Source organism: Passer montanus, unplaced genomic scaffold, assembly GCF_014805655.1.
Source record: "Passer montanus isolate IOZ18808 unplaced genomic scaffold, ASM1480565v1 scaffold2, whole genome shotgun sequence".
NCBI classification, from domain to species: Eukaryota; Metazoa; Chordata; class Aves; order Passeriformes; family Passeridae; genus Passer; species Passer montanus.
This window is the reverse complement of record NW_024366591.1, coordinates 12025904-12044230: the sequence shown is the minus strand read 5'-3', so window position 1 is coordinate 12044230 and position 18327 is coordinate 12025904. Positions and strand designations below refer to the sequence as shown.

General features: G+C 39.3%; 2 protein-coding genes across 7 annotated transcripts in view; one reads left to right on the top strand and one right to left on the bottom strand.

Moving 5' to 3' along the window:
* Positions 1 to 203: 203 nt before the first annotated feature.
* On the top strand, positions 204 to 6815 carry LOC120501479. 5 transcript variants are annotated; one of them, XM_039707776.1, is made up of 4 exons: positions 2375 to 2906; positions 3002 to 3271; positions 3613 to 3714; positions 5058 to 6815. In XM_039707776.1, the coding sequence occupies exon 4, from the start codon at positions 5098 to 5100 to the stop codon at positions 6055 to 6057; it is 960 nt and encodes a 319-aa protein (XP_039563710.1). In that variant the 5' UTR covers positions 2375 to 2906; positions 3002 to 3271; positions 3613 to 3714; positions 5058 to 5097; the 3' UTR covers positions 6058 to 6815. The 5 variants fall into 5 exon arrangements, with proteins under 5 accessions (XP_039563708.1, XP_039563710.1, XP_039563712.1 ...); XM_039707778.1 differs by having other exon boundaries at positions 3002 to 3339; XM_039707774.1 differs by lacking the exons at positions 2375 to 2906; positions 3613 to 3714 and adding an exon at positions 204 to 271.
* A 1386-nt stretch (positions 6816 to 8201) lies between these two features.
* The window catches only part of WDR64 (WD repeat domain 64), a 59083-nt gene continuing 48957 nt past the window's right edge, over positions 8202 to 18327 (bottom strand). For both annotated transcript variants that reach the window (XM_039707406.1, XM_039707407.1), the window contains exons 21-27: positions 17686 to 17791; positions 15970 to 16031; positions 15452 to 15561; positions 14478 to 14663; positions 10541 to 10640; positions 9877 to 9951; positions 8202 to 8343 (exon numbers count right to left, since the gene is read on the bottom strand). In XM_039707406.1, coding sequence (XP_039563340.1) covers positions 8203 to 8343; positions 9877 to 9951; positions 10541 to 10640; positions 14478 to 14663; positions 15452 to 15561; positions 15970 to 16031; positions 17686 to 17791 — 780 coding nt within the window. In that variant the 3' untranslated portion in view covers position 8202. The remainder of the gene's footprint in view (positions 8344 to 9876; positions 9952 to 10540; positions 10641 to 14477; positions 14664 to 15451; positions 15562 to 15969; positions 16032 to 17685; positions 17792 to 18327) is intronic.

The following is an 18327-nucleotide window of genomic DNA, read 5'->3' as shown; positions in this document are numbered from 1 at the left end:
GGACAGAGGGACGCGGGAACGCTGCCCGGCCCCGCCGGAGCAGCCGCGCTTCCTCCGGCCCGGCCCGGCCCGGCCCAGCCGCAGCGCGCGCCGCTGCCGGGGCTTTCAAGCAGCGCGCGCTGAGCGCGGTGGCCCCGCCCCGCGCGCGGGGACTACGATCCCCATGGTGCCTCGCGCGGGCGGGGCGGCGCATGTGTGCCGCAATTCCTGGCGGCATTCCTTCTTCACGGCAGGCGTGCGGCGGACGGGGCTTGCGTATAACCACCAGAAGGTGACACTTCTAAGCATTAAATACGCAGAACTCAAAAGGCCCCGCAGAGTTTTAACAGGACAGTGGACTGTAGCCGACGCCGTGAGAGGGGAGGGGAAGGGAGGGGCTGAGGCGGGTCACCGCCTGCCAGGCTGAAACCCCGGTTAGTGTAAGAAGGGATGGCCGAAGTTACAATTATGCGTACAGGTCCTTTTTCTTGTCAGTTACCGTGAGGTTTGCTTGCATAAATAAAAGCAAAACTTGCAGTAAGATGTAAATGTAGGCCAATATCTAGCAGATAGGAGTTTGTTTTCCCACATGGCACTTGGAAGCCCGGACAGTTCTTGGCTACTTTGACTCGGTGAGGTGGATGACAGTCAGCAGTGTAGAAAGCAATGTTTCCAGACAGTGGGCAGCAAAGTTTAAATTCAGTTCTGGAAAGAGCACATCTGAAATACAGTTTCTCAGCTAAGAAATGCATATAAATAACTTGGTCACAGTGATAGCATAAGACGTTTTAATGTTGAAAATATTGATTGAATTCTGCTTTGCCAATTCTTTTTTCACTCCACAATTCTGACTACATATGCCACACTCCACAAGTCTGAAATCCAATTGCAGTTAGAATCCATTTGGAGTAGGTTCACTTCTCTTAAGAATATGTTCTTCTATCAATTCTGACATTTCTTTTTCTGTCAAACCGCTGTGCTCATGGGAAGAACAGTAATCAGAGTAGACAACGTAATGTACCAATATCATTCAAAATCTTACGTGCAATTCAATTAAAAATAATAGTTAAAAATAGGCCTGAGGTGAACCTCAGAGTCAGAAGCACTGGAGCCAATGAAGTGTTCTTCAAGGAAGCCAGAGCTACAAAACTCTTGCCCAGCTCAGATTGTCCTTTTCAATTTCTTCACCTGAGAGGATGGGTACTTTGGAATTCAAGAGTTAGCACAACATGCCTTAACATTCAGTCAAATGTCTTCAGCCATGTATGAGCCAGTGTGACCCACCTTCAGGACATCTCATAACTTCTATAAAATAACAGGAGCTTGATACCATGAGTCAAGGGCTTTGTTGGTTTCAGTAGAGCTATCTTGACATAAAACTGGCTAAAGATACTGATCTTTAAGTTCAACAGTGTCTCTTGGAAGAAAGTAGTCAGATGGTAACATTTGGGTGAGTTATTCCCTGGAAGAATACTGTAGTATTGCAGTTTTATTTCCCATAGGTACCAGATGAAACAGGGAAGCAGCACTGCATTACGGTTAGTTGACTTGTAGTAATAGAGAGAATTTTTTTCTTTCACAAGTAGCTCAAGTAGCTCATGTATCAAGAGAATTGGTTAGACTAGAAATTACTGTGCCAAGTCTCTGGTGTGTATTTTTCTCTTTCCTTGAGCAGTTTTGTAATAGTGACTGGCAGAATGCATTTTAAAGAGATCTTGAAGTAGAAAGTATAGCAGAAACATTTTGTTTTCTTTGCAACTGTTTTCTGTCATGTAATAAAAAAAAGAAGAGCCATTCTGAGTATAGCCCTGTTGACCCCTAATAGAAATTTGAGATAGGTGCCCAAGATTAAAACACCAAAGTACCTCTAGAACTGCTTCTTTCTCAACACAGCTCTCCTAAAGAGGAAATGGAATCACTGTAAACATCTAGCCTTTACATAGAGAAGTAAAGCAAAATTAAATTTGTGCCCACTACAATGGGCAAGGACATCTTCCAGATTTTTACTGAACTTCCTTCCATGCACTTCCTGGCACAGCTGGAAGTGTCTTCATGCAGAAGATTAAAATCCTTGGAATGAAAACTGGTACTTTGCTGAAGCTTACAATCAGACCATCAGCTTTAGAGATATTAACAGACTGTCTGGTTTACAATAATTTTTCCAAAATTTCAGTGAATTTCTTATTACTGCTACTGTATTGTTTTCACTGCTTAAGAAGTTGATTACTTTTATCTCAAAAAGTTGGTTTGGAAGTTAATTGGACTATTTAATCAATTTCTTAGAAAAGAAATTTGATTTTTCTCTGACAGGTGGCAGCATTACATTCATTGCATCCTTTATCTCTCTTTTATTGAAATTTCTATTATTGGACTATATATTTTCACAGCTTTTTTTAGCCAAACTTTAATACCACTAGCAAATTCATGAACAGTTCTACATACTTGAGAGAAGTTTAGGGGATGACATCCTTAAACTATCTTTAGTAGCAGAGGAGATGTTTTTAAAAGCTCCTCATATATCAGGAAAATATTATATGAATAGTGTTCATAATGTTATTAAAAACCTATATTTTCTAGTTAACATAGTTTTGTTATGGGCATCTGCTGGTTGTGTTAGCTTAGTAACTATTCTGAACTTAAGCCTGGCTGCGCTGCTTGCGGCAAGTTTTTTTTGTCTGGAAGCACAATGTCAGTATAGAGAACAAAAGCATGCTAAACTCTAGTATCCCAATGCATTTTTTTCCCCTTGTGATCTGTCGTGGTGGAATCACACACGCGGGTGCTGCTGAAGCCTCTGCTCCTTGCGGCTGCGTGGCTCAGCCTGGCCCCTAGAGGCTTCCTGGGACACAGCCTCGCCTGCAGCCGAGGGCAAGGGGCACTTCAGTTTCGCTTTCGGAGCCGCACAGGCAGGAAAACTCTCTTAATTTGTAGGTATATCTTCAAACAAGTCCTGCAGTCATTACTACCACTTTCAATTACTCTTGGTTTGTTTTTTTTTTCTTTTTGACTTCACAATAATCAGGTGCCTCCAGACTCTCCAAGTCTGTCCAGAACTTGAGCTGTGCCAAGGTGACTTTCTTCAGTTTGGGAATTACACAGAGCTCTCTCTCCATATATCACTAAGGCATGATCTAGTAGCATTAACAGCTTGATTCAATAATTAACAAGAAACTGCAAAACGACGAGGGAACTGCTGCTGATAAGCACAAACAGCTCGGCATGCTGTGGGAAGGGAGCGGCTGTGTCGTGGCATTTAAAGAGAGCCTGAGACACTCCAGTCCTCCTGGGGCAGGTGAGCAGCCTCTGGGGAATTGTTGCTGTCCATTTATTTAACTTGGTGCTGGACCCCCTGCACCTCAGGTAAGCTATTCCTAGACTTACAAACTCTGCATATGTAGTTTATTTTTCTGAGAAAAGGGATTTTGAATAATGTTTGACAGCATTCCTTTCCTTAGTGCTTCTGGTAGCACGCAGTGAAGTAGCAGGTGAGTGTCTGTGTTTCAGGGAAGTCTGCAGAAACATGAACCATACAGGGCCTTGCTTAAAATCTTGTTTTAAGACAGTAGCTCAACTAAAATGACCTTTTAAATGAAAGCTTAAAATGGAGCAAAAAATTTCTTTTGTCATAAACAGGAAAACTGTAGCTGAGATTCTCAGAGATCTGATTCCAGCTCATGGACTTTATGGGACTTTCAGCCCAGAAAGAAGAGCAGAAGATAGATGTTTATTTTTCAGGTACAGGCTCCTCAGTGTGCAGTGCAGTGAGCAGGAGAAATTGTCTCTAAAAATGCAGCAGTACTCCCTCATAGAGGAAAAGAATATTTTGTTGAGTTATTGGGGTGAAGTTGCCCTCTCCCTTTCTTAGAGTGGGCAGCTGATGGCAGGTGCTTCCACAGTGCTCACTGCCCTCTCAGTATTACTGGCTGCTCTCATACATAGTCTCAGGCCAGAAGTTGGGGATAGATTCGTGCTGATCTTCTTTCTTACTCTCATCTTTCTCTGTCCTCTTATGCTCTGTATTTCTGCAGGTGCTGTAATGATAAGGACAGCACCAGACAACAGGGTACCCTGATTCATCTGCAGATGCATGTGGCTATATACTCCTCATCTGGCCTTTACTGAGGAGGTTTTTTTACTCCTGGAAGTGAAAAGTATCCATTTTTATACTGATTGCACTGATTTTACGCAGATGCATGTGGCTATATACTCCTCATCTGGCCTTTACTGAGGAGGTTTTTTTTTTCACTCCTAGAAGTGAAAAGTATCCATTTTTATTCTGATTGCACTGATTTTACTGTGGTTCATGTTACAGCCACTAGATACAGTTACACTCAAGACACTGATTTTGCTAGAGATATCTTCAAACCAGAAAGACCTGTCAGCACCTTGTTAAATTCCAGCTTTCCAAAAAATGGCATAATTAGTGAGGGCTTTAAAATATCTTTGGTCACTTGAAGAGAATGGAGACTTGCAAACTAAAGAGAACAGGGTCACTACTTAATGCACTCACCAGTACCTATCTATAAAGGTCTTAAAGTAACTCAGTCTGGAGCACAGAGAGCTTGGTAGCAATGAATTTTTATCAGTCTCATTACTTTACACAAGCCTGGTAATACAAGTGCTGGTCTGGACTGACATAGCCTCTAGTTTATATAACCACATTGATAATACATAGATATTTCACACAGGTCAATGACATACAGGTGTTTTATCAGATTCTGTTAGAATTTTCTTACATTTCAGAGATGAAAAAAGAGAGGCTTTGATGCAAAAAAAAAAAAAAATCAGATATTTTGCTGGGATGATTCTCTGGAATCAGATAGGGTGATCAAATGTTGTTTGTGCTTTCTAGGGAAATGGGGGAGGCCCAGTAGCCTGCCATTTCCCTTGCATCTGTTACATCTAGCCATACTAAGTCCCCTGTTAATTTCTGTTTCTCATATAAGTGTTCTTCTTTGTGGTACATGGAATAAAACTAAAATAGGTTAATCATTAACTAATTATGCCAGTAGCAGCTGAACAGTCTCATGTGTTCCCAACTGAAAGTAATCTAGAGTCTGTGTTTTTCTTTTTTGTAGGTACTGATATATTCCATATTGCTGAGTCTTCCAGCAGCAAATGAAAAACATGTATTTATTACTCCTTTCCATTTTACCTTTGCTTTTGAAAGTCACTGGCACCAAAGATGTTATATTTGGTCATAATAATTTCACAGAATATCAAGTGGGCAACATGAACCTCATTCTCTCTGTCCCACATGGTGGGTCAATGGAACCTAAAGACATCCCTGATCGAGAGGCTGCCTGTTGGGATGTGAAGACATCCTCTTGTATTTTCTCTCATGACTGTCCTCCTGGAAGTATTCAAAATGCTATGAAATGCAAAGTGTCTACCAACCAAGATAGGTATACCATAGAGGTGGCTCAGGCTCTTGCTGAAGAGATCAACAAAATTACTGATGGCTTCTTCCCACATATCATCATAAACCACCTACAGAGGTTCAAGATGGATGCTAACAGGGAAAAGGAAGAAGCCTCCTTTGGAATTCCCCTAGCAGAACAGGCCTGGGAGGACTATATGGGATTTTTGACCACTGCAAAATCACAAATGTCAGGGGGCCTAATTCTGGATATCCACGGACAAGCACATCCTGAAAGGTGGATAGAAATAGGTTACACACTTTCAAAAAATTCCCTTAACTCAGGTGTCTTTTCTGCATCAAATTCCTCAATTAGCCATCTGGCCAGTCAGCTGGTCAATGTGTCTTCTGAGGCTCTGGTTGCAGGGAACAGAAGTTTGGGTAAATATATTGAAGGACAAAATAAGAGTTATGTTTGTGTGCCTTCTCCATCCAATCCTAGCCCAAATAACGGAAGCTATTATAGTGGTGGGTACATAACAAAGACTTTCGGTTCCCGTAGTTCTGGCACCATTGATGCCATTCAGCTTGAACTGCCCCAGTGGGTCAGGGCAGCTGAAGAGCGTCACAGATTTTGTAAAGCACTGGCAAGGGCTGTAATGAAATTCTGGCAAACTAACTACTGCAGCCAGCAAAATCACAAACTTCTGCCATGCTAAAGAGGCTGTCCTGTTATGATACCTTTCCTTAATAGAGTAGTGATCTGGAACAATCGAAAAACTCATTCACCTGGAACATTTAAGTGCGATATAATTGTGGATGCTGGTAGAAAGAAACCATCCTGCAAAGGAATGCATCAACATAGAGGAAATCCACAGATAATACCAAAAAATCCAACCCAAAAATTAACACACACCTTTGTACTAGACCCAGCATTGAAATGATTGCTGTAAGATGAGTGGGTGCAAGCATCACTTGCCTGTGCTTTATTTCTTTCCAGTCTCATGATAAGCAACAAATCTTCTTCTAATAAATTTGCAATGCTTTAGTGGATTATCTGTTCAAAGAAATAAAATGTCTCTGCTTTTCTTTTGACACTTAAGAAAGACATTTGGGTAATATCATTGTATAAAATGTTTGGGGTAAGGACCAGTTTGCATGTGGTGCTTATAATAAAGCCCTAGGGTTTGGAAGTAAACAGTAATGCTGGGCAATAACATGCAGTCTGATCTACCCCAGGTTTTTTTTAATGTAATGAATTAGGAAAAAAAGGTCTGATAGCACTTATAGCACTCTAACTTTGTCACACTTTAAATAGCACAGCAGTAAGGTTGACTGGGTGGAAGGCTGATAAAGATAGCACACACACATCATGCCTTTTTGACAGTTTTCGTTACGCAATGATTCCCTCCTGAGAGTGTGCATTATTTTGCTCACTGTAGCATTAAACACTTAATTTTTTCTGTGAATACTGTTACATTATGGATAGTTTCTGCACAGTGGAGAATATAATGGCATGAATAGCCACCACTACAAGTCAACTCCTAGAGAACACAGGCAATTAACAAAGAAAACTGAGCGGAGAAGGAAACAAGACTGAAAAGGGTACCATTTGAAAATTAAGAACCTATGAAATCCTAGCACTGCTAAAAGTTTGGTAAGAAGAAAATATTAAGTAAATAGTCAGTTTTGAGGAAGTAAATAGTTAATAAACTGAAGAGAAGTGGGATATCTGCATCTTGCAACAACAGTAAAATAATTTAGGCCGATTATTAGGGAAAATTCCAAACACAAAATATTAATTACGTATGATAAAACATACCACATACAAGCATCCTGAACTGTGCATTTTTAATAGTCTTTGAAGACTAGGCCATTTTAGGTAACTGAAAGAGACTTTTTGTAGCTTTCAAAATGATACAGGACTCAGAATTGCAAGAATGTTACCTTTCATATCCTAACTGCTAAATCATGGATGAGAGGAAGTGAACACAAGTAGTAAATGGCAGATGGCACTTTATTTGGTGCCACTTGGTTTGTCAGACAAGTCTGATTTTAGTTCTGATCACAAGGTTGGCTAATGTGGTGGGCTGACCCTGGCAGACACCGACTGCCTGCCCAGTTTCTTGCTTGCTTCCTTACTTCTCCCAGTGGGATGGAGAAGAGATGTGGAAGAGCAGAAGTGAGAACATTCTTGGGCCACAATGAAGACAGCTTAATAGGTGAAGCAAAGCTGCATGTGCAAGCAAAGCAAAACAAGTAATTTAAGTACTGCTTACCACCAGTAGGCAGATGTTTGTTTAGCCACTTCCTGGGAAACAGGGCCTCAGCACACATAATGGGAAGACAGCTTGTGATGACAAAACACTATAACTATGAACATCTTAGTTCCCTCCCCCATTCCATGAAGATGTTTTATGGTATGGGCTGTCCCGGGTGTGTACCTTCCCAGCTCACTCACTGGGTGTGGGAAAAAAAGCACCTTCCTGTTGTGCTGGCATTGCTCAGCAATAGCCAAAACACTGGTGTGTTATCAACACTTTTATTTACTAATCCAGGACACAGCACTGTACAGGCTGCTATGGAGGAAATTACATTAATCCCTGCCAGATCTGGTACACTGATCATAAGAATTTTAAATATACTCCTACAAGATATTTTGCAGCTACCCTTCAATCCATCATAGCCTTGTAACAAGTTGAAGGCAGGTAAATAATTGCAAGTCATTGTATATTCAGTTCAAGAGAAGAATGTCTTTTCAAGAAGGCCAGCAGATCAAACAGCATTCAATATCAGTGATATAGAAAACCTCCTATTTCCCCCAAAATAGTAGGTAATAATATCATTAGTTATATGCATTATCACTAGTTATATGCATTATTATATGCATATGTAATTACCTTTTTTCTCACTAAGGTGAGACACTTGGCACCATTTGTATGCTTAACCAAAGGATGAAAATGTGTTCTGTGCTCTGTGACATGTTGTGACATCGTCCTGGAATGCTGAAATGCAAGAAAAGATTTGAAGAATCATGATGCATAATTAATTGAATATGAGTTCAGCAGTCACTTTTCTGGCTTACAGGATGAACACACTCTTTGAAAGCATAAGCAAGGAACGAACAGGCAGAAACAGCAGGGCATATTAACTCTTTGTTGACTTTATGATTAATCTGGCAAGAAAAAAAGCAGTGTAATATTCATTATTCAGAAGTTCAACTGGACAAATTGAAGCAGAGAGGAAAACAGTGGTTTTGATATAGAGTAACTGTCAGCAAATATACATTAAGTCAAATGGGCTTTTCAATATCTATTTATAATCATACACTGTCTTTACTGGAATTTATTCCTTGTGTGAAGGACTGGAATAAAAGTGAAGATCTGTTTTCTATATGTTCTACTCAATAACGAAATAGATTTAAATGTAATTGAAAAGAAAAACAAAGAAAAAATAACAAAATAAATCTGCTAATCCACTTAAATGAAGAAACGAAACTACATTTATTTATTTATTTGTCTTTACTCAAGTCTTCATTGGAATCTAGATCCTTTTCCCGTCCCTTATGACTGGACTTCTCAGCTTTGATCCTTTGAAGACCTTTAAAAAATTTCAAAAACTAATTAACATACTAAGGTGAATAGACCAGATTGATAGCATTTTGTAACAGCATAGACAAAACATATTTTTGAGCACATACAGCTTACAGAAAAAGTCTGATTTCATTTTGTTGTAAATCCATTGCAGTGCCATTGGCTTCAGAGTATTTTATTATATTTTTCAGGAAGAAAACAAAAGACAGATTTCCAAAGTACATTAATGGTCAGAAAAAATAGCATATGTGCCAACTATTTGAACACTGTGCTCCTGAGTTTTTTATGACATGCTGCAATGCTGTATGTACAAGGATTAGGCATATGTATCGGAATGCAGAGCTGGAATGCAAAGTATCCTATTAATCCCACCTAACCAGCCATGTAGCATCTAACTCTGATCCAAGTTAGTTCTCCAGGTACCCTCTACAAAAAGGGATCAGCACCTTTGCTAGGGGTGATTCTTTTCATCCTATGATATGTGGGACAGACAAGCCTGTGGAATACTCTGATCTTGTTCCATAGAAGAAAAACCTAGAAAGCTTTGCTAGACAGCTTGCAATAGATCAGATCATTAATACCCATAAAATAGCACTACCTTACAATACTCAAAGCTTTAGGCAGATGGGAATCAATAGGTTGGAGCTGATTAAAAGAATCCAGTCTGAGCAAAACATTAATGACATGAGGTTGAGCAGGAGGAGTAAACATCTGCAATACTCACTGTTTGGCATGCTCACTTCAATTGGATTCTCAAGACTCCACCAAAGTTGGAGTTGGAGTTGGAGTTGGATAGGTAGTAATGCAAATCATGTTAGAAAATTAAATTGAGAAGCAGACAATTAACAGTGGAATGGCAGAGTGTGTCACTGTAATAACGTACAAGTGCTAATGGCTTCTGAGCTATGAACGCCACCACAAAAGGTAGAAAACACTTGTGCTTACCTCATATATAGGTAGAAACCCAAATATTGCACCAGCCTCTTTGCTTGCAAACTCAAAAGTTTCCATATGTTGAAGCTGACCAAGGGAAGCCAAAGTCAGTACATTAGTAGCTGAAGACAAAAGGTAATGAAGACATTCTTACTACATTCTTACTACAACTGCAAGAGAAGTTTTATATTCCCATGACTTTTAAGGTTAAAACCAGGTAAAGATGGAAGAGCTCCACTGACATTCAATTAGAGTTGTAGAAAGTATATGTAATGAAATCTAACTCTCCTGGCTTCTGATTTCATAGGAACCCTGAAAGAACTATTGTATGCAACCAGGGATTCACTGTTATTCTAGTATTTTCACACATTCTTAAAGTAAACTTAGGATATATAGGTTTTCTGTTGAAGCAGAGGAAAATTCTAGGGCTTCTTTTACATGTTTAAACCAGTGAATCAGTTTGTGATATCTTCTAAACTGAAATTTGACAATGTGAAAAATGAGAATGAAGACCACAGACATTTCTTAGATCCCTCTGTTTTTGCATTTTTGTTCTAGCTTGTCCATTGAATGAGAAAGATATGTAGGGTTATTTATGGATAATTTTAAAATGAGAAATTCAATTTTATTTCCTATACTTTGCCCAGAACATAAATTTGTCATATACATTAGCTACCTTTTCAGGAGCCAGAGCTCTGAAAAACTTGAAGCTGTGAACTGCTTCGCCATGTTCAGCCTTTTCTAAATCTGAAGGTGATTCAGTCAGTGACTCCAACCTGTATGTACAAGACAGAAAAAATCTGAAGTTCCTAACAAAATGACAGTTATGAACACAATATTCACCTGTGACTCCAAAATTATTTTGAACTATGCTCCAAAATGAAATTATTTTGAAGTATAAGTGATTTCATATATTTTCAAATATAATTTATATTAGGACCTTTGTAGGTGTCAGAGAGTGCTTCACTAATATTCTGCCAATCCAGATATGGCTGTCACCTGTAGAGGCAGGAAATCTTAATATAAACAACATTTACAAGAGACATGTGCTAACTCTCTGATAATGGCTTTTCACTATTTCTTTCAGTTCTGACTAAAATATCTGAATGTGACTTTCATAACAAAGGTGTCCTCTGTCTGGTTTCCAAACTTAGTCATGAGAAGAAATTATCTGGAGTGTCTGTTAGTACAGATTAACAGTTGCCTTTATAATCAGAAAAATAAGTCAAGTCACACAAGCCAAGGAACTATGGGGGGAAACTAGGACCATTCTTCTATATGACTCTGTCTATCTGTTGGCATTTTTCAATCATTTTTCAAACTCCTGAGGTGCTTGTTTAAACTGTTTAAACAGTTTAAACTATGCTGCTCAGATGGGTTTGTGCCTCTTCAAGTACATGGACATTTGGGGAATATTTTCCCACAGCTTTCTCCTGGAGAAGCTGGCTGGTCACAGCTTGGCCGGGTGCACTGTTGGCTGGGTAAAAAACGACTGTACGGCCAGGCCCAGAGAATGGTGATGAATGGAGGTAAATCCAGCTGGCACCAAGTGGTGTTCTCCAGGGCTTCCTGATGGGCCCAGTTGTGTTTAGTATCTTTACTGATGATCTGGATGAGGAGGTTGAGTGCACCCTCAGTAAGTTCGCAGATCGCAGCAAGTTGGATGGGAATGTTGATCAGTGGAAATGCTGGACAGTGGGAAACCTCTGCAGAGGGACCTGGACAGACTGGACCAATGGGCCAAGGCCAATGGTAAGAAGTTCAATAAGGCCAGGTGCCAGGTCCTGCCCTTGGATCACAACAACCCCTGATAGTGCTACAGGCTGGGGGCAGGGTGGCTGGAAAGCTGCCTCATGGAAAAGGGCCTGGAGACACTGATCCACAGTGCCTGAACATGAGCCAGCTGTGCCCAGGTGGCCAAGAAGGACAATGGCACATAGTCACTAGTTCAGCTGCTAGAGCATGGTGCGCATAATGCTAAAGTTGTGGGCTTGATCTCTGTACAGGTCATTCACTTAAGAATTTGACTCTATTGTCCTTGTGGGTCCCTTCCAACTCAGAATATTCTGGGATATTCAATCTGTGATATAAAAATAGTGTGGCCAGCAGGACTAGGGTGATTGTCCTCCTACACTTGGCACTGGTAAGGGCACACTTCAGGTGCTGTGTCCAGTTCTGGGCCCCTCAATTCAGGAAGAATGTTGAGGTGCTGCAGTGAGTCCAGAGAAGGGCAGCAGAACTGGTGAAGGATCGAGAGGGTAAGTCCTATGAGGAGCAGATGGGAGAGCTGAAGTTGTTTAGCCTGGAGAATAGGAGGCTCAGGGGAGACCTTATTGATCTCTACAACTGCCTGAAAGAAGGCTGTAGGCAGGTGGGGGTTGGCCTCTTCTCCCAGATGACAACAGGACAAGAGAAAATGGCCTCAAGTTCCATGAGGGGAGGTTTAGATTAGATATCAGGAAAAATTTGTTTGCCGAAAAGATAGTCAGCCATGGGAACAGGCTGCCCAGGGAGGTGGTGGAGTCACTGCTCCTGAAAGTTCCAAAAGGCATTTGGATGTAGCACTTGAGGGATATGGTTGAAAGGCTTGGTTAATGGTTGGACTCGATGATCTTAAAAATGTTTTCCAACCTTAATGGTTCTATGATTCAATGAATATATATCTGTTAATAACACTTATAACATGATTTATTAATTGAGATCCTAAAACATTATCTTGGTGATGAATACCATATGAGTTATCCAATAAGTGAATTATATTAGCATCACAAAGATAAGTGACTTTTATCCCAAGACAATTTATCCCAAGACAATTGTCTGCATCCTGCAAAGTACAAAGTCTAGCATCTGTAAGTAACACAGCCTTTTGGATGATGGCTGCCTAGCTCTCAATTTCAATATTTGGCACAGTTAATCCAGAGGAACCAAGTCACTCTTGAGGTGACAGCACACAAAGTTTGTAGAATGATAAGACTGAAACGTTCTATTGCATGGAGCGTGGCTGCTGCTTTTTTCCCCCAGTTCTCTACACAGTTAAGCATTTCTCCTTTTCTTGCTCATTGTCTGTTCAGTTAATGTGTTTAAATGTATGATAGCCATTCTCCTTTACTGAAATATTTGAAGAATCCTCAAAAAGTATTCACAGTTTGACACAGGCATGTAATTTATGGAAAGTTTCTTTCAGATTAGCTGACTCAATAATTATATCTTTGGTTCCAGAGGTTTCAAACTGGCTGCTGACTATTCAGAGGAACTACAGGGGTCCTTCAAACACAGCCAAACACTTCTCTGTATTGATGACTTACTATTCTGACTGCAGTGACACTACTTTTATTAGTAAGAACTCCATGGAATAATAATTATTAGCAGGATACCAAATTAAATGGGGTGACTGTAGCCATGATATTTTATGAAAAATCCTTTGTTAGTATTTTTCCCTCCTGAGGAGCTGAGGGCCTCAGGAAAGAAATGTAAACAATAACTATCTGCTGCTGTGGAATGCAACAGGTGCATCTGTGATTGGTGGATGTTGGTTGTTTCTAATTGATGGCCAATCACAGATGCAGCCGCATTGGACTCTGAGAGGCCCAAGTCTTTGTTATTCATTATTTTCTTGTTCTTTCTAGCCTTCTGATGAATCTTTTTGCTCTATTCTTTTAGTATAGTTTTAATGTAGTATTTTAATATAATACATATCATAATATAATAAACCAGCCTTCTGAAACATGGAGTTGAGATTTGCGTCTCCACACATGGGGTGTTCATCACAGGTGACAGTAAAGCACCTTAGAGATTTTCCACTGTCCTAAACTGCTTTGGTTGAAAGGCAGCCTAAGAATGGACATGGTGTATGAAACCTAACCACTAAACAATGCATGACTTTTTAAGTCCTAAATAATTTTTTCCATATTTGGATTGCTTTGTTACTTAAGACACTGCAGGTACTGCCTCTGAAGATGCCCTCTTCAATATTTCTGTTCACTTGGTTAATCCACTAACTAATGAACCAGAGTGTTCCAGGACTAGAAATATGTACTTAAACTAACAGGCTAAGGCTCACTGACTGAACTTGTAACTAACCCATCTCCCTTAAGAACTCTACCTAGAAGAAAAGTTGAAGACTGCTACTGAACACACATTTATGCCAGTTTCACAATGCCATGATCTGTGAATCCTCTACCCATGTACGTGAATGTATACATAACATCCCAGTGAGTTTAAGATGACCATTTCTTAAACTGAAAGACTAAATTGGGTTTATTCTTCTAGAAGGATTTGTGTTTTGCTTGAAACTATTCACATTAAGCTGTTCAGGTAACAGGCTACTAACCTGAACAGCATATATAATATACAACCTCTAATTAGGCTAAAAGCTGAGACAAGTATCTAGTCATCACTGTAACTAAGTTCAAACCTTGAATGTCACCTAATCCTGACTGTCACCAAGTCATAAAAAAGAAAAGATTTATCCATACTGGGTAAAAAAACATCTTTAAAAAGATTTTTCTGAATAACAAATAGTACTACTTTTTTCTGACTTTCAGATGAAAGGTGTTTTTAAAGCATATTTTCAAAACTGTTCCCCTAATCACACATGTATGTAAATGTCTTACTTGTCTCTGTCCAGCACGAGAGGATATACAACCTTCTTCTTTTCCATATGTTTGCTCTCCTCTTTAATTATAGGAGGAAAATCATTAACATCAGAAGGCAAAATCAACCGACTGGTATCTGTTAATTCAAACTGCCTGGCTTGTCCAAAGTAACCAAAATAATATCCAGTCCTGGCATGCCAAAGCCTACAGATATAGTAGAAGCAGTGCAAAAGGACAGAAAAGAAAAATGGATATTTTTAGAAGTGGAACAGAAGTGAGATAATACTTGTGTACATTATCAAATTCTGCAGCACTGCTCTAGAGTTCAGTGTGCTCATCATACAAAATGAGACTGCCTTTATAATTTAAATAATTTGAGAGTGAAAAAAAATCAGAAGGTGGTTGCAAAAAACAGAAAAAAAACTCAGTTCATGTTTGCATTTATGAAAATTAAGAGTAAATGTACCAAAATCCTGAATTGTTCCTGAAGTAAAGCGCTGCCCCCAGAGCAGGATCTACGCAAAATTTCTTAATTTAAGTCTTCCAGAAAACCAAGAGAAACCCCCTCAAATGTACTTGTTAGCTGAGAAGGAATTATAGTTGTCTATCAAGTATCTTCAAGCTTTCATGGTCTAGTTGCATACACATTGATTAGATGCCATGCTTAGGATCCAAATCAATTTAACAAGTACTGAAAGCTAAAATAGGATTAGAACAGGAGGCAATTTTTAAAATTATGTAGCCATTACCTACACGTTCAAAGTAAAGCAAGGGCTGAAAGAAAATGACAGTCCGCAAAAGATCTGACTTCTGGAGAAGTGCTACATTAAAGCCAGCTCTTTTGGGTGCAGAACAGAAAATGCACCCAGTGCATTTTATTTAAGTGCACTTTATTTAAGTCCTAGCCTGTATGCAAGTGCAGCAAAAAAAGGTACGTTGAAGGCAGCTCAACTGATTTGCCATAGCAGTAAGAAGTGTTAGTCATTTTATACCTAACTGAACCATCAATGGATGCTGTCGCTATCACATTTTTCTGCTCTTCAATAAGTAAGTCAACCACTTCAGCAGCATGTGCCCTCCAGCAGAGCTCCTCCTTTATTGCCTGAGGGGGAAAAGCAGCATAACCACATTTGAGGCAGTTCTGTACTTCACCATGGTTGCTAGCTTAGTGGATTTACCAGCATGTCTTTCTGAAAATTAGAAGAGGTGAAAAAATAATCCCTCCATGAAACAGCCTGCAAATGGCATAAGGTAGAAACACCACCCAGGGGACATGGATGAATTCATTCTTAATGTACCTTCTTTGAACATAATGAAATAATGCTAACACCATTTTATTTATGTTTTTCTATTTTTTTTTTCCCCACAGCATCAAATTACTATTTCAAGCACAAAATATGATTTTTATACGCAGAAAACATTTTTATCCCTGTAGAGGTCTGCATTATTTTTGTTCTGTTTGTCTGGGTATACTGTTCAAGTTAAGAAGATCTGAAAGATAATTCCTTACATTTTTTCTATTTCGTGAATCTTCTAAGAATGAGGCCATGTTCCAGCGAAAAACATGTCCCTCTGTTGCAGAAAGGAGAAAACAAAACATCAGTAAGTATATTTAGTGCTACACCCTCACTTGTTGCTGCCATTGACTCTCAGTAGAAACTGGGCAGAATGAAGCAGAGAACACAGGTCAGTTGGTTTACAGTGAATGTAACTATTTTATTGTCAAGCTCAGAGTAGAAATAATGGAGTGTTCATTAATATGCAAAGAAACACATATGCAAGTTGTGAACAATGTGTCATTAACTGGACAGGTTTGAAATGGAAGTAAGGTAAAAATTTTTCTTTAAATTATGAGTGAAAAACAAGAGTCATCTTGTCATGACAGTTGTCTATTACACAGCTGAGGTATGAGAGCTTCCTGGGGATTACACTGTTTTCAATCCTGGTAAAATGGACAAAGTTTAATTAATTGTATATATAATGAATGCTTAATGTTTTACAACCTTGTAGTGCACTCATGTGAAACTACAATCACAGAACCACTTTCCTTATTACCCACAACTGCTCTGTTTCCTGCCTAGGCTCCCCCCCTCCTGATGAAGTTGCCTTCTACTTCTCATTTCTACTACAAGACAGAGGGATATTTTGTGCAATTCCAACTTTCATTCCAGTCACATTTGGTTTCTAGGTCTGTACATTTGCAAGCAATGGAGGAGGCAGGCAGAGAAGCTGATCTTTTTATAACAAGGAAAAATCTGTAGAGGAGAAAGGAAATTGGTAGCAGCACTGCAGATAAGCGTGTGGAAAGCATGAAAAGCAAATGCACAGCAACACAAACACAAAAAGGCAAAGGGAGAGTATAAAATTAATAGGTAGTAGGGTGGATACTTTTCCACAACTAACTGAAATCCTGTTCAGTGCATGCTGCCTTTCTGAACTCATTTACTCATTTGAATCACAGAAGAGTGGAAACTCCTCATCATTTTCAGTATAAAAGTCAAATTATTGCTCAATTTTGAAACAAAAGGGGAAAAATCCCTTTCTCCATCCAATATCTGACCACATAGGAGCAGAAAGCTGGCAGAAAACAGTTCTAATATGTATTTTAAAAGAAAAGTGACACATTATGACAGACACAGAAATGGAAAATTGCCAGGGTGATTCCAAAGGTTTGAAGAAGAATCAGACAGCAGATAAACTTTTGAACATTCTGCCAAAGGAAAGCCAGACTTCATGTGGAATTAAAGCTCAAGCAATGAGCTGCTAGCACTGACAAGTGCTTTTCCTATATAGCTGTGTACTGCTGGAGCTATTACTGTGCACTCTGTATCAGTGTTTGAATCACAGCTCTTGGTACAGCCCAAGATGCAACTTTTCATTTAGTATTATTACCATGGAACTGAAATTTTTGCTTGTTCTTAGCAGTAATCTTTGCCCTTGGGATCAATATAATAATTTCAATAGAAAGTATGTTCTGGGCATATGAATGAAGAAATGTTAATGTTTTTTATGAAAACAATTCTACTGATAACACTATAACACTGAACTTTAATCCACCATCCTTTTATAAAACAAAACACTTTTTACAATTATTTAATTATAGCTCTGATGGAGAAAACCTGGCAGCACTTGGATCATTGTTTCCACATTTCTGGCTCATTTACACCATTATATTTTTATTTTTCTACTGATTGTCCTGAACAAAATGACTAACATGTTTACTCACCCTTACTGCCTGTCAAAAGAATTTTAGTGAAGATATCTGTACACAGTGCTGTCAGAGGACCTGAGGGATGTCCTGAAAATGGCAGAAGTTCTTTCATCAAGTTTCCCTAAACAAACAAAGAAAGAAACAACCCTCACATATTTATCTTATAATACCTACATTAAAAATGTTAATTCACCAGAATTTGAGTGCCATTGATTTTATCTATTCAACATTACTGGGCTCATATCTTTTCAGAAAGCTGCTAAGAAGTAAATTCCTAAATCTACCAAATGACGAAGACAGCTGTGTATTCTTCTGGATTGCTGTCTCTTGTATGTCAAAAGGACAAGCTCTTGAATTCTTTAGGCAAGTCAGTCTAGTTGTACCTACCCCTACGTACCCCTCATTTGCTATGGAATAGCATCAGTATGCCCCTCATTTGCTACTGAAATGTTGGTTTTTGCTGCAAATGGGCCCATAATGTCTCCTTCACCAACTTGTTCTATTTTTCAAGTTAGCACCGGTAGACTTCCTCCATTATTGCCTCTTCAGGACTGGGAGGATGTGAGGGAGAATGTTTTGCTGATAAGGAGATTCTTATTTTGTCATCCATGAAATGATGATGACAATCATTCCAGTGATGACATCACTGGTATATGA